This window comes from Panulirus ornatus, chromosome 1 (genome assembly GCF_036320965.1).
Source record: "Panulirus ornatus isolate Po-2019 chromosome 1, ASM3632096v1, whole genome shotgun sequence".
In the NCBI taxonomy this organism is placed as follows: Eukaryota; Metazoa; Arthropoda; class Malacostraca; order Decapoda; family Palinuridae; genus Panulirus; species Panulirus ornatus.
The window spans coordinates 75,641,229-75,655,678 of NC_092224.1; the positions used below are offsets into that span (position 1 = coordinate 75,641,229).

A 14,450-nucleotide genomic window follows, 5' to 3' on the forward strand; every position below is an offset into this window, starting at 1 on the left:
CACAACAGCGACCCATAATTTGCTGGGATAGGAGGAAGGATAGTTATCAACAACACCATATGAAATATACGGGTAAAATTTGCTATTTGACACATTCAGTATCCATTTGTCCCATAGAGACACCGTGCTTGTCTTGAGACCTGTCCCCAAAGCACCAGCAACCAAGTCCAGTTGGAACATTTTACTGAGTTCACTAGCAAACACATGGAGGTTATACGGGCGTGATATAAGACCATAACATACATCCTCTGAACAAATTATAATGAAGAACAGGACGAAGGTACATTTCATTACTCACGTAGTCGACAATATTCTCATTTGGTCTAGTCGATAATGTTTCTGCCTCCAGTCTCGGCGTACGCTATTACGACCATTTTTTTTTTTCGTAATGGCTCCATTCTTTATTCCGCATTAACTTTACTCGTTTTTTATATTTCTATCCTTTTTTGAATACTGTCATGTCATTGTACTGTCTGTTTGTTCTCCATAGCACGTCTCTACTTTGGTTGACCTTTTGACTTTTACTGTCTGGCATCTCTGTCTTCCCCCGTCCCACTTCCTACTTCTCCCTCACTGGCGTCCATCTCCTGACTCCCTCTTTACATGCTTCACAGACCCTCTTGCAACTCCGCACCCTGAGAGTGGAATTCCATATCTTAGTTTACCCTCCAAAACCAATACCTCAACCTTGTAAAGTAAGCCTCCTTATATATATATATATATATATATATATATATATATATATATATATATATATATATATATATATATATATATATATATATATATATTCTCTCGGATTCTTATTTCAGATTCCTATGTCATTTCCTCGCCAAAACCGTACTCGTTTTCAGTTTGCAAATCGACGTGTGTGATTACCCCTGTATTGCTCCCTATCTCAGTCTGTGAAACATGTTTTCCCTCTTATGTACACAGACAGACACTTCAACCTCAGGCTAAGCCAGGTAACCATTTATCGACCAGCCCCGTGGGGAGGATGAACACCTGGGGGCCAGCTGCTGCGCCAAGGATTTGAATCCATGAACGCCCGACTCTGGGCAAGCTGACTGTACTGTGTTTGTAACCGTCCAATTACAGAGCTCCACCGACCGTGTTATGACTGACAACTCTGCGTATGTACGTATATGTTATTTGTATTTCTGTGTTTACCGTGTGCGTCGAGAAGTGTATCTCTTATTTGATCTAGACATATGATGTACGTATGCAGGCAGTGTTGACTGTAGGTTGTTTTGCTAGTATGTACATAGATATCACATTTGTAACTGTGCCCAAAACGACTGAAGAGACCGCATAGATCAAGTCCCATGTACCACAAACTGTACAGTAACTAAATGGATTTCTGTCGACACGAACATCTTTGGAAAGAAAGAAAACAAGAGACAGTGAGGGTGGACTGGCGTAAGAGCAAGACCAGCAGGTCTGGGTAACTGTCATAAGAAACGTTTTCTCCCAGTCAATCTGAACTCCGAATCTGTTGTATAAAACCTGAATGAGGGATTAATCTCTTTCCTTTTTTGTGTATAGAAAACTTATCCATTGAAAAATAATGTATTTCATAATCTTATCACTTGTGGTATCAGACTGTAGCTATACATATATACACCAGTTACAATTTTATACATGAATTACATAAGCATCACAGAAGTTGCAGTTACACTTGTCTTAATGAGGAGGACGTGTTGTGAGGTGTGGTGCCGCGGTTTCTCACTGTCTCATCCAGAGAAACCTCGCCGGACGTTCTCTCTGACGCGGTGATTTCCTCCTCACTCAGCGCGTTGACGTAGCAGCCCGCTTCCTCCAGGTGACAGTCTCCTCCCGGGAGGACGCCTCTGGTACCCAGTTTGTCTGCTACCACTGTTGTCTCCTCTCTGTCGTCCTCCGAGGGACAATCCGAGTCAACTTTCTCTGTATTATTGTTGTCGAGAGTACTTTTAGCCGGTGCTGAACCCGGATCCAAGTTTGTCGTGTCTGCAGAATGTCCAAGAGATATATTCTCTTTGGTTGGCGAAGTCAGATCCAAGCTAGAAGGCTTCTCTTTGAGGTCTTCTGTGACACTAGGAAGCTGGCTAGCCACAGAAGGGTCTTGAAACACTTGAGTTATATGTTTCTCTCCTAAACCGCTGTCAGTTCGGGTGATGGAGCGGAGAGTTACGGTGGAGCGCTTCTTGAGGATGCCAAGTATACCCTTATTGTCTTCCTATTGACCGCCTCCAGGTCTTGAGTGTTCTGCGACGACGATGCTCGCATCAGCTCCACCACTCTGGAAGGACAGACGATAACATGGATAAGATAAATACATATATACGTACTGCAGAAAAATAACGAATATCATTATTCCATAATGAGCAGCGTCTCTCATCAGAATAAGTGCCTTATGGTCCTAGACACTAGGAAACTTCCTTACATGAAGGTGATCATGATGAGGACGTTCAGGCCGGCGCCGAAGAAGAACTGAGCGGCGGGGAAGGTGTCCACAGTCTTGTAGTAGATGGGCGAGTAGGCTGCGTAGCCCACCATGGGCATCAGGCCGTTCAGGGCGGCCATCACGGCGTTGATGCGACCTGACCAGAACACACCACACTTGTCAGATGCTAAACGTTCGTGTGTTACAGAATATCCACTTCATGATGATACATTAGCCTCTATTGAGAATCCAGTACCAGGGAAGCTCCCATTGTTTATAGATAAAGAACAAACCATTTTAACAATATACCCTGTGGTGGAGTAGCCTTTGTAAGTAGTGAATTTGAGTAATGATATTATATAATTAAAACCCAAAATACTTTGTCTTGAATTACGATAATGAATTTTAAAATTTGATGGATCTTTTGCGGCCCTTCCAACTAGATCACGAGGAACAGGAGGGGTCGGGGAACTCACCTTTCTCCGTACTATTGACCAGTTTGGTGGACATGGACTTGAAAGCGATGACTATGGCGTTGGAAATGATGCCTGCTGGTGGACCCAGCCACATGAGGAAGGATTGAGGTGGCCCCATCACCAGCCCGTAGCACACGTACTCTCCTATGATGGACACCGCTCCCACCACCACCAGGGATGCGTCCGTGAACGACAACGTCCGCGTCAGGAGAGGCACCAGGAATAGCGACCCTGCACACAGTCACGTCATCAGTATCAATGCTCGTTAATGGTGGGTTGTTGTACTGATACATATTGTCTCATGAAGAGGATAACTGGAGACTTAATTTGACGAGATGTCATCAAAACATTTGATTAGAAGAAAAAAAATACGAATGAAAGTAATTTTCTTTTATAGCAGCTGTGACGGCACGAACAACGTATCCTAATTATGCATATATATACATACATACATATTTTTTTCTCTCTTTGTACTTGATCGACGTTTCCCGCGTTAGCAAGGTAGCGCCAGAATAAAAAAAAAAAAAGAAAAATTGCATCCGCTCTCTTCCATTCTCTAGTTATGATGTAATGAACCAATACCACAGCTCCCTATCCAAAGCCAGGTCTCACAGACCTTTCCATGGTTTACAACGCTTCACATGCCGAAGTTCAGTCCACTGACAGAACATCGTCCCCAGTATTCCACATCGTTCCAATTCATTCTATCTCGTGCACGCTTTTCACCCTCCTGCATGTTCAGGCCCCGATCGCTCATATCTTTTTCACTCCATCCTTCCATCTTCAATTTGGTCTCGCCGTTCTCCTCTGGAAGATATATTCCTTGCAAGTCGTATAAGGCGACTAAAGGGGGCGGGAGTTGGAGGTTGGAACCCCGTCCCCACTTCTTGTATTTCAATACCTAAAAAAGGGAACAGAAGAAGGAGCCAAGCAGGGAGTGTTCATCCTTCTCGAAAGCTAAGGCTGGGGTGTCTAATTGTGTGTGGATGTAATCAGGATGAGAAGAAAGGAGAGATAGATAGAATGTTTGAAGAAAGAAACCTGGATGTTCTGGCTCTGAGTGAAACAAAGCTCAAGGGTAAAGTGGAAGAATGATTTGGAAATGTCTTATGAGTAAAATCAGTGGTAAGTGAGAGAACAAGAGCTAAGGGAGGAGTAGCACTACTCCTGAGGTAGGAGTTGTTGGTGTGTGTGATAATGTAAGGAAGTAAATTCTAGATTGATGTGGGTGAAACTAATGGATGGCGAGAGATAGGTGATTATCAGTGTTTATTCATCTGGTCATAAGGAAAAAGCTCATGAGAGGTAAGTGACTTAGGAGCAGTTGAGTGAGTGTATCAACAGTCTTGATGAAAGAGACCGGGTATTAGCAATGTAAATATGCTGAGAAGGACAGCTCGTATGATGTCTGATCGCTATCTTGTGGAGGAGAGGGTGAAGGTTTGTAGAGGTTTTCGAAAAAGAGGAAGCAGTGTCGGGGAGAAAAGAGTGGTGAGAGTAAGTGGCTTGGAAAAGGGCCGTGTGAAGAAATACCAGGAGAGATCGAGCGTAGAGTGGCAAAAGGTAAAAGCAGATGAAGCAAGGAGATTGGGTGAGGAATGGGAGGTATTTAGGGAAGTAAAAGATGTACGAGCATGCATGCGAGAGGTGGGAGGTGGGCAGATTAGAGAGGGTAATGAGTGGTGAGATACACAAATAGAGTTGTTAGCGGAAGGCATTTGGGCTGTACCTACAGGGAAGAAATGCTAATGATTAGGGGATGTATAAGAAAAGCGGCTGGAGGTCAAGAAGAAGGTGCAGGGGTTGAAAAAGAGGACAAATGAGAGTTCAAGTGAGCGAGTATCTGAAAACTATAGGTAGAAATGCTTTAGAAAGAGGTAGATAATTTACGAAAGCCAAGAGAATAAATTGAACATCGGTGAGGGAGACAGAATGCAAGTGAGGATATAGAGTATTTTAGAGGACTGTTGAATGTGTTTGATGACAGAGTGGTATATGTAGTGTGTTTAGGTCGGGGTGACATGTGAGGTGAGAGAGTCATGGAGAGTGGTTTGGTGAAAAAGAAGAGGTGATGAGAGCCTTGCGTAAGATGAAATGTGGAAAGGCAGCTGGAATGGTTGATATTGCAGTCGATTTATTAAGAAAGGGGGTGACAGTATTGCTGATTGGTTGGTAAGGATTTTCAGTGTATGTATGAATCATGGTTAGGTACTAGAGGATTGGCGTAATGCTTCAATAGTACCATTGCATAAAGGCAAGATGGATATAGGCGAGTGTTCAGACTACAGAGGGGTAAGTTTGTTGAGAATACCTGGTAAGTTGTGTCGGTAGGCATTGACTGAGAGGTAGAAGGCAGGTACAAAACAGATTGGGGAGGAACAGTGTGGTTTAGAAGCGGTAGAGGATGTCTGGATCATGTGTTTACTGCAGAGAATGTGTTAGAAATATTTAGAAAAACAGGTGATGTGTGTAGCATTTATTGATCTGAAGAATGCACATGATAGTGTTGATAGAGATGCTCTATGGAAGGTTTTGAGAATATATGGTGTGGGAGGAAAGCAGCTAGAAGTATTGAAAAGTTTTTATTAAGCATATTATGCGCTGGTAGGAATAGAGGAAAATTTAGCAGGGTTGAGAAACAGGTTAGTTGGAGTGTATCTGAATGGAAACAACTGGAAATGAAGTGTTTCAGATATCTGAGAGCGAACATGGCAGCGAATGGAGCCATGGAAGCGGAAGTGAGTCATATGGTTGGGAAGGGGACAAAGGTTCTGGAAGTATCTTATGTACCAATTTTATCGACCATCCGCGAGAGGAGGATAAACAGCTGGATTGGCTGCTGCGGGCAGGAGATGAGCAGATGGACCCGTGCTTGATTTGACTGTCAAGAATGCTAACCACTGCACTCCGAGGGCCTGTAGTGACTGATAGCATAGTTGCTTCCATTGATAATGTTATTGCTGTTGCAGCCCATCAAGAATTGGTATAAATGTAACATTATTATTGTAACAGCAGAACGTGACGTACCGAGAGCAGCGAGCAGGTTGCGGTAGGTGATCCAGTAGCCGTAGTCGGTGGCCTCCCAGTGTAGGGCTCGACGTACGAACATGTACATGAAGAACCCTACAACAACAACAACATTAACAAGACCTTTAATATACCAAGCAGCTCTGTGTGTTGCACCTTTGTTCTTCACTTTAGTTATGGATGTCAAGTGATGCTACAGAAACTATTGTACGTCAATGTCTTACGTAAGAAATATAGATTAGGAAATTGCAAAGTTACCTCTGGCCACACGACGGATCATGTTGCCACATATGACGGCCATAAGGATAGTGCGGGTGTTGCCCTCGCGCTTCTTAAACGCCGTCTTGAAGGACTCCACCACACGTCGCCAGTTAAAGAAGTCGGCCACCATGGTGGAGACACTCACGTCCTTCTTCTCCGATGTGGGCTCTTCCTTTAAGGACCCCTGGGCCCGCAGCTTCTCTTTGGCGAAGGGTCCGTGACTCTCCTTGATGATGAAGACGACGTAGACGACGGCGCCGATGTAGGAGAGCAACACGAGGCCCAGAGCCACGTTGTAGTCGCTGTACTTGATGAGTAGCGCCCCGATCAGCGTGCCCAGCGGGCCACCTAAGAACCACATGGAGTTGGCGGTGCTGACGCGAGATGTGCGTTGCTTTTCTGGACTGATGTCGCTGATGTAGCTGATGGTGGAAGAGAGGATGCCGGCGTTGGTGCCACCCAGGGCCTCCAAGAGCGTCACCAGGTACAGCACTTCCACAGGCCAGGTGGTCTGCCAGTTGGAGAGCAGGTAACCCCCGGCGTACATCACGTGACCCACCAGTGTCACCAGCATCGGGATCTGTCAACACACACACACACACACTTCTAAAGACTGCGACAGGAGGTAAATACTTGGATTACATACATACAAATGTTATCACTCAGTTGATAGTGTTTATTGTTAAGGCGATGTCATATGGGCACTTTCTGAGGCGAATTTTCTCCTGGGGAATTCCTTTCTAGCGACCAGCTATCTGCTTAACAGCGGGGGAGTCAGTCACACAACGGAATCCTTCAGGTGTCGATTTGCCGCCTTGTCCAAACAAAACAGTGTGGCCCCCAACATGGGTGTGGAGAAGGCAGTTGCCATACTTAGTATTACATGCTTAACCAAGCGGAAAAGGGATAAAAAGCGTTAAGTGGACACGGGATTGACTAGCTTGGAGAAATGTCTGCAAAGGAACCGATGCAGCGTCACCCGTGGCCTTGGGTGATCATAAATGAACAAATACAGTCCGTGTCATTCAGATTGAAAATGAGCCATCTGTTTGTAAACTGACATGAAAGTATATATTTCTTCCATGCTAGTACTGCTGAATATTATCCCAGAAATACAGTACTGATGAATACCCTTGATTTTATTTACATTAGTTTTAATGCGCTTTCGACTTTGTTGTGTTTACATTTACAGTTAAAAGAAGATGCGCACTGAGGAGTTTGGCAAACCGCAAAGATGCGTCGGAAGAGCCTCCAGTGCGCCAGAAACGAGAAAATTCGCCTTTAGCTTATAGGTTGACCTGTGAATGGGCTGCGGCGCATGGATTATGAACCCGGATGGGCCGAAATGGGAATTTAGTCATCAATGCTAACCGCTATGCTACATTGCGCTGCAAACCTAATGGTATGGTTATGAACCTCGACCAGTGTCATCTGAAGGTATAAACGTTTACCTTAACTTATGGAAGACGACTTTTACGTCGTTACGATTATTCTCACATCAGATAGCGCCTCATATTCTTATGTCAGCGACAAGCTTATTTTGGTCATTTCAGACTCACTAATTGAAGTATCTCCAACAGCTTTATGTGACTTATGTGTAATGAAAAGTATTGCATAAAGTAGCGGATAGTGAATACTGGTTGTGGCAGTCGGTCTACAACCCAGCTGGTCACTCACCCTTAGGGTTTGGTCGATGAAATAGATACCTAGCTTAGGCTAGGATATATATATATATATATATATATATATATATATATATATATATATATATATATATATATATATATATGATGAATATGACTTTTGATCAAATTGAAAAGCGAGCGACTGATTTATGACGTAAAGCATTTTAGGAAAACAGAAATCAGATTAGGAGATAGAAAGATATCACAGTTTCTTTGATGGAGTTTATAACTAGACTCTCTGTTCCCTATTGTCGTCAATCCATGAAGAGGATATTGTCCTTGAAGAGGATGTTGTCTCGGCCACTCATTATTAGCTAGGCTTTCTTGGCAATAAGTAAACATGTACGTCACGTATTTTACTTTCTGAGTTATATGGTCTGAAGGTGTAGATCATATCTTGTTCACATTCTGAAATCAGAACTCAGTTTCTGAGGGAATGAGAGGAGGAGCCTGGGTGTCGCCCCTAACTCACCTTGCGTCCGTATTTATCGCTCCAGGCGCCCATGAAGAGCACGAAGATGAGGGGCAACACCGACAAGATGATGCTGTTGTAGAAGGTGAAGACGGAGAACTCTCTCTGGACGCGGACGTTCTCCTCCGGGTGAGCTGAAAGGTTGTCACACACCTGTAGGGAAGAATGACCATAGATCATGAGATGGGACCCCACGAGGGTAGAACAGTCTCCCCGTTCTATATAAGGGCATGAACTGGCACTTATCTGCAGGTATACACCTTCCCTGCCCGGACTTAATTTGTTGGTAGTTAAGGGGAAAAAAAGACATCTGCAATGCTCACTTTGAGAGGAAGTTAAATTATTGTTTACGAGTTCAGAAGGTGAGTCAGAAGAACGGGTGTCAGAAAGGGATGACCACTGATTCTAGTGACCACAAGATTGATTTTGTCTTATTACGTCGAGTTTGGCAGATCTTACTCTCTCGTATGAATCTATACTTTGACCAGTATTCTTGGTAAAAAAAAAAAAAAAAAAAAAAGCTGGGTAATGATAGAGAAAAGAGCATCAAGGATACAATTTGGAAAGATTGTGAAGGAATGATTGAAAAGTGTATCCAGACGAGAAGTTCATCATGAGAGGTAGAATATAAGATCAAACTGACTGGAAAGTAATGACAAAAAAGTACATGCACTAATAACTAAATGTTTGAGGATCTGCTGAAACCTTCGTACGTAAAATATAGTATGGATTGAAGATGGAAAGGTGTTTAGGTCAGATTTTTACACTAAGACAGGAGTCAGATAAAGATAAAAAGATAAAGCGATGAGACTGCATGTAGCATGGATGGACGTAGATAGAGCATATGATAAGGTTAATAGGAATGGACTTGGGGATATTTGTTTGTTGAAAGTAAATGAAAGTCTTCAAAATGAGAGGGGTTTGAGTTAGGGTGAGAGACGGTAGGAACGAATAAACTGAAATATGTAGGGCTAATTCTGTTGAGACTGTGCAGTATGACCATGGATGTCTAATGTTTTCACGGCTGGAGGTAGTTCTGAATGAGCGATAGGCTGCTTGCGAGGCGCATTTGAACCATGTGGCGAGAGGAAGCGGGTGATATTATCAAAGTTGTGTACAGATAGTCCTATTAAGTTGGCTAACAGTAAGAGCTAGGCAGAACGTTAGGTCACTTTGATGGTGTGCACAGGAGACTGTTAGAAGTGAACGCAAATAAGAACAAGAGTCCTTGTCTTATAAAGCTGCGGAAGTGAAATATCAGTATAAAAAAAAATTGATCTATCAATATGTTCAGTAAGATCTAATCAATAACGTTCAGTAAGAATGTTATTGGTAAAGCTCAAGACAAGAGTTATAGAGGGTACAAGAAACGAAACGGAAGAATGGGAAGGATCTAAAAGGTAGGACTTGCATAGTGGAGTGTTTGCTTTAACCATTAGATTAAATTTATGTTAAACTTTACTCTTCCGCCAGGATAAGTGGAAAGTGCCGTTAGGTGAGACAGACAACCTAGATAATGTCGTTAGAATGAGAAAAATATATCAAAACAAAATAAAGATGCGAATTTGATATAAAGATATCGTTACGAATATGCACGATATAAAGATATCGTTACAAATATGCACGGCTGAAAGTCTGTTAACATGGTGTAGCAATGCAAGACGTAAGGCAGATAATGGATTGGTGAGGAATGCTAACTAGGACAGACCACAAATGAGTAGTATTGTAGATGAGGGGTGCCACGGGAGAGGCCGACGATCGTGTCGTTTGTATGTGTTCAAGATAAGATATGAATAGAATAACGAGAACGCTTGGTAAAGATTGAAAGTAAATAATCAAAAGAGTTGTAGTAAATTGTAAAAATGTTTTTCTGTTTTACTGGATGTAAGCTATGGATGTGTGTCAGTCAGCTGAGGAAACAGTATCGGTGAGAAGAGTGTTGAAAGTAAGTAAGCTTGGAAAAGAGACTTGTATGAAGAAATACCAGGAATGACTGAGTGTAGAATGTCCAAAGAATGTAAATGAAGCAAGGAGAGTCGGTGAGGAATAGAAGAAACTTAAGGAAGCAGTGCTGGCATGTGTGAAAAAGATGCATGTGGCATGCCAAATTAGTAAGATCAGTGAGGGATAGAAAAAAGAGAGGCGTTTGGGTGATACTTACAGGGAAGGAGTGCAAATGATTGGGAGATGTATAAGAAAAGCGGCAGGAGCTCAGGAGGAAGATCATGAGATGTTGGTGTGAGCGAGTGTCACTAAACTTTAGGAGGAATATGATGCTTTGAAGGAAGTTGATTATGTACGAAAAACAAGAGAACAAATAGGAACATCGGTGAAGGGGACAAAAGAAGTGATAAAAGACATTGATGAAGTGAAGAGTGTTTTGAATGACTGTTGAATGTGTTTGATGACAGGGTGGCAGATCTACGTTGTTTGGGTAGGGGTGGTATGCGAAGTGATACTCGTGGAGAGTGGATGAGTGAAGAGAGCAGAAGCGGTGAAAGAATTACGAAGAATGAAATGCGACAAGGCGGCTGGAGTATACAGTATTGCAGTTGAATTTATTAAGGAATGGGTGACTAGGTTGTAGACTTGCAGGTTAAGATTTTCATTGTATGTATGGATCATGGTGAAGTGCCTGATGACTTGCATAATGCATATATAGTGCCAGTGTATAAAGATAAGGAGGATAAAGGTAAGTGTTCATACAACAGAAGGATAAGTTTGTTGAGTGCACCTGGTAAGTTGTATGGAAGGGTAGTGATTGAAAGTGAAGGTATGTACCGAACATCAGACTGGGGAGGAACAGTGTGGTTTCAGTAGTGGTAGAGGATGTGTGAATCAGGTGTTTGCTTTGAAGAATGTGTGAGGAATACTTACATAAAGTAATGGATTTGTGTGTGGTATTTATAGATTTGGAGAAAGAATATGATAGGGATGACAGAGATGCCTTGTGGAAGGTCTTAAAGCAGCTAGAAGCCGTGAGAAATATTTATCGGTGTAAGGCATGTGTACGAGCAGGAAGAGAGAGAGTGAATGGTTCCAAGTGAAGGCTGATCTGCTGTAGGGGTGTGTCTTGTCGCCTTGGTTGTGAAATTCTTTCATGGATGGAGTAGAGTGGTGTGGGATGTAAATGCGAGAGTGGATGAAGTGGTGAGGGAGGTATATGCACGTCTTGAAGAGAGAGGTGAGTTTGTATACAAGTGACTCACTGGGAAGTGAGTCAGTTGTTGTTTGCTGATGATACAGCACTGGATGCATATTCGAAACTGCAGAAGTTGGTAACTGAGTTTGGAAAGGTATGTGAGAGGAGGAAATTGAGAGTAAATGTGAATTTAAGTAAGGTTATTAATTTCTGCAGGGTTGAAAGACAGATTAGTTAGGGGTGTGAATTTGAATGAAGAAAAATTGTAGGATATGAAGTGTTTTAGATACCTGTGAGCGAATGGAATCATGGAAGTGGAAGTGTCATAAGATGGATGAGGGGGCGAAGGTTCTGGGAGCGCTGAGTACTATGTGGAAGGAGAGATCGTTGTCTGCAGGACCCATTAGAAAGAGATCAGAGCTCGTTCGTAGTCCAAAGGTAATCATGAATGAATAAATGATTATTCCCTTAGGACCCCTTTCTGTGGAGGGGTTCTTGCATCTCCAAGGCTCCTCTCTACTTCCAGTGGCATGGAAATGAACTCCCATGAAGTGAAAAATTCCTCCAGATTATGTTCCCTTTCGTCAACAGTCGACGAGACATCCTCGCTGAAGTTGACTTTTTACTTGCGACGTAACCACAAGCAGGCGTCCGGCAAATATATATATATATATATATATATATATATATATATATATATATATATATATATATATATATATATATACAGGGAGAGAGAGAGAGAGAGAGAGAGAGAGAGAGAGAGAGAGAGAGAGAGAGAGAGAGAGAGAGAGAGAGAGAGAGAGTCATTACTATGTGTATGTGCTTGATCAATGTCACCGTTTACTTTGTGTGTGTGTGTGTGTGTGTGTGTGTGTGTAGGGAAGGGGGGGGGTGAGAAATCTGTGAGTATAGATTTCGTAAAAGTGATGCAATGGTTAAGTTTTTGTTCTTATTTCGGGGTTGGGTATGGTGTGGTCTGGATGGGAGGGGTCCAGGGCCATTGCAAAGGAATGGGTGCCGAGCTGGTTAAAGTGAGAGTGTGTTGGAAGTATTTCGTTGCGCAAGTCTTGCATATTTGTGGTAGTTGGCAGCAATGATTGTCTTAAGGGCCATCTGTTTGTGTATGGTTTAGTTCTGTGTGTGTGTGTGTGTGTGTTTGATTTTAGGTGATATATTCATTCTACAGCGATGCATTATGACCGCCCCAAAACCGAAATGATATTTCTAACATCTTTTAGAGCAAAGATTGAACTTGCGTCTTTCTGAAGTTATGGCCTCACACGGTACAACGCTCACCTCTGGTGACAGTCCTAAGTTGACGGAGCATATTTTGTTCATCTGGACGTTCTCTATAAAGAGGAGCATGGCTTCCTTGCACGCTCCGTCGACGAGCATAACAGGCTCCACGGTGATGGTCCGCAGAACACCTGTGAGTCTGGCCACAACGCCTTCCGCCATCCTGCTTGCTATTGCCCGTCCGTCTCGAGCACAGGCTAACCGCTGGCCAGTTCTGTCGGGTGTGAAGCGTTGCTATAAGTCTACCGTGAATTCTCTTGTGAACAAATTCTCAGTAACAACAATTCTAACACATGGGAATTAAAAAGAAAGACGAGCTGTGGATGTTATGATGAATGGCATTTTAATATGAATTACACAGTTGTATCTAATTGATCAGTATTGATAGAGTGCTAGTTTAACCCATTTGTAATCCTCATCAGGGAATCATCTTATTCATAAGTCGAACAAAAAACTGGAGCACAGACTACAATGTATAGGATAACCATCCTATACTAGTTGTTGCCCTATGCCTCGCTTGCTGATTAATCATTGGGTTCTCTCGCGAGTAAATTATTATTACAACTTTGAAGTATCATGAACTGGAGAGATGTAGACAAGAACTTCAGGAGTATTCTTAAAGAGAAACAAAAATACTATTGGCGTAGGGACTTAATACCTACCTGCTTGGGGGGTGTGGCGGGGTAGGAACCACCTAAGAACCCTGGGCAGGAAAGTACTTCCGAGGTCTGGACCGCACTGTTGTCAACTTTTACACATTGAAGCCTCGGTCTCCAAGTGTTCTGAGTCAATCCATTTACCGATATTCAGTCTTATGAGTCACTCCAGTGATTGATTCGAGTATGATGACACTTCATCGACTGATTCGAGTATTTGAAATCACTTCATTGAGATCATCTCCGATATCGTCTGTTATTTCAGTTAATTATATCCATATCAACTGAGTCACTCAATTAGATGGTGTCCACTTTCTTAACAATTCACTGACTGATATCCAGGCCACCTGAATCACACTTCATTGACTAACGCCCATGTCTTGTAAGTCACTCCACTGACTAATGTTTGGTCATCTAAGAAGCTTCACTGATTATGTCCAGGTTTTCCGAAACACTCGATAGACTGATTCCCAAGTGGCGCGGCTCACTCTACCGACTTGTGTCCAGATCTTGTACCTCCTGGGTGCGGATCCTCACAGCACCAGTCTGCTCAGGGTTCAAGTGATGTGGAGCCGGTGTTCCCTGCCCTGTTTATAGGGTTACGTGCCACTACCGGCGGTGCCATCTCTGCTACGTCGGCAGTCCAAGGTTAGCAGCAGTAGGGGCAAAGGGCTGGGTGGGAAGGGTGGAGCGCTGTGCCATACCTGGTAGGTGAAGCAGACCGTACCCTGCCCACATGACCCTAACACGTACGGGGGAAGAAGAATTTTTTATATCTTGTAGAAATGTTTACAACTGACGGAGATTATAGCAATCTGACCACTGATGATGTAACTCATATATGGTTATAATCTCTACTCATGATCATCCCCCAGACGAGTAAAACATGTTTAAGAAGAAAGTAGCAAGATGACTAGACCAAAATATATTGTTGACACTGCCTTGCTAATCCTATGTTACAGGAACTGATGGCACTTTAGCTTGTTTGAATGTGCAAATGATGTGAA

General features: G+C 42.9%; 1 protein-coding gene across 1 annotated transcript; it reads right to left on the reverse strand.

Annotated features, from left to right (window-relative positions):
• Nucleotides 1–1,587: 1,587 nt before the first annotated feature.
• LOC139752539 (proton-coupled folate transporter-like) lies at nt 1,588–13,986 on the reverse strand. The gene is given in 9 exon segments (XM_071668337.1): nt 1,588–2,214; nt 2,217–2,281; nt 2,426–2,582; nt 2,902–3,132; nt 5,929–6,024; nt 6,187–6,769; nt 8,347–8,499; nt 12,788–13,001; nt 13,450–13,986. Coding segments are annotated over 8 exon segments (1,989 nt in total). The 5' UTR covers nt 12,950–13,001; nt 13,450–13,986; the 3' UTR covers nt 1,588–1,672.
• Nucleotides 13,987–14,450: the final 464 nt, after the last annotated feature.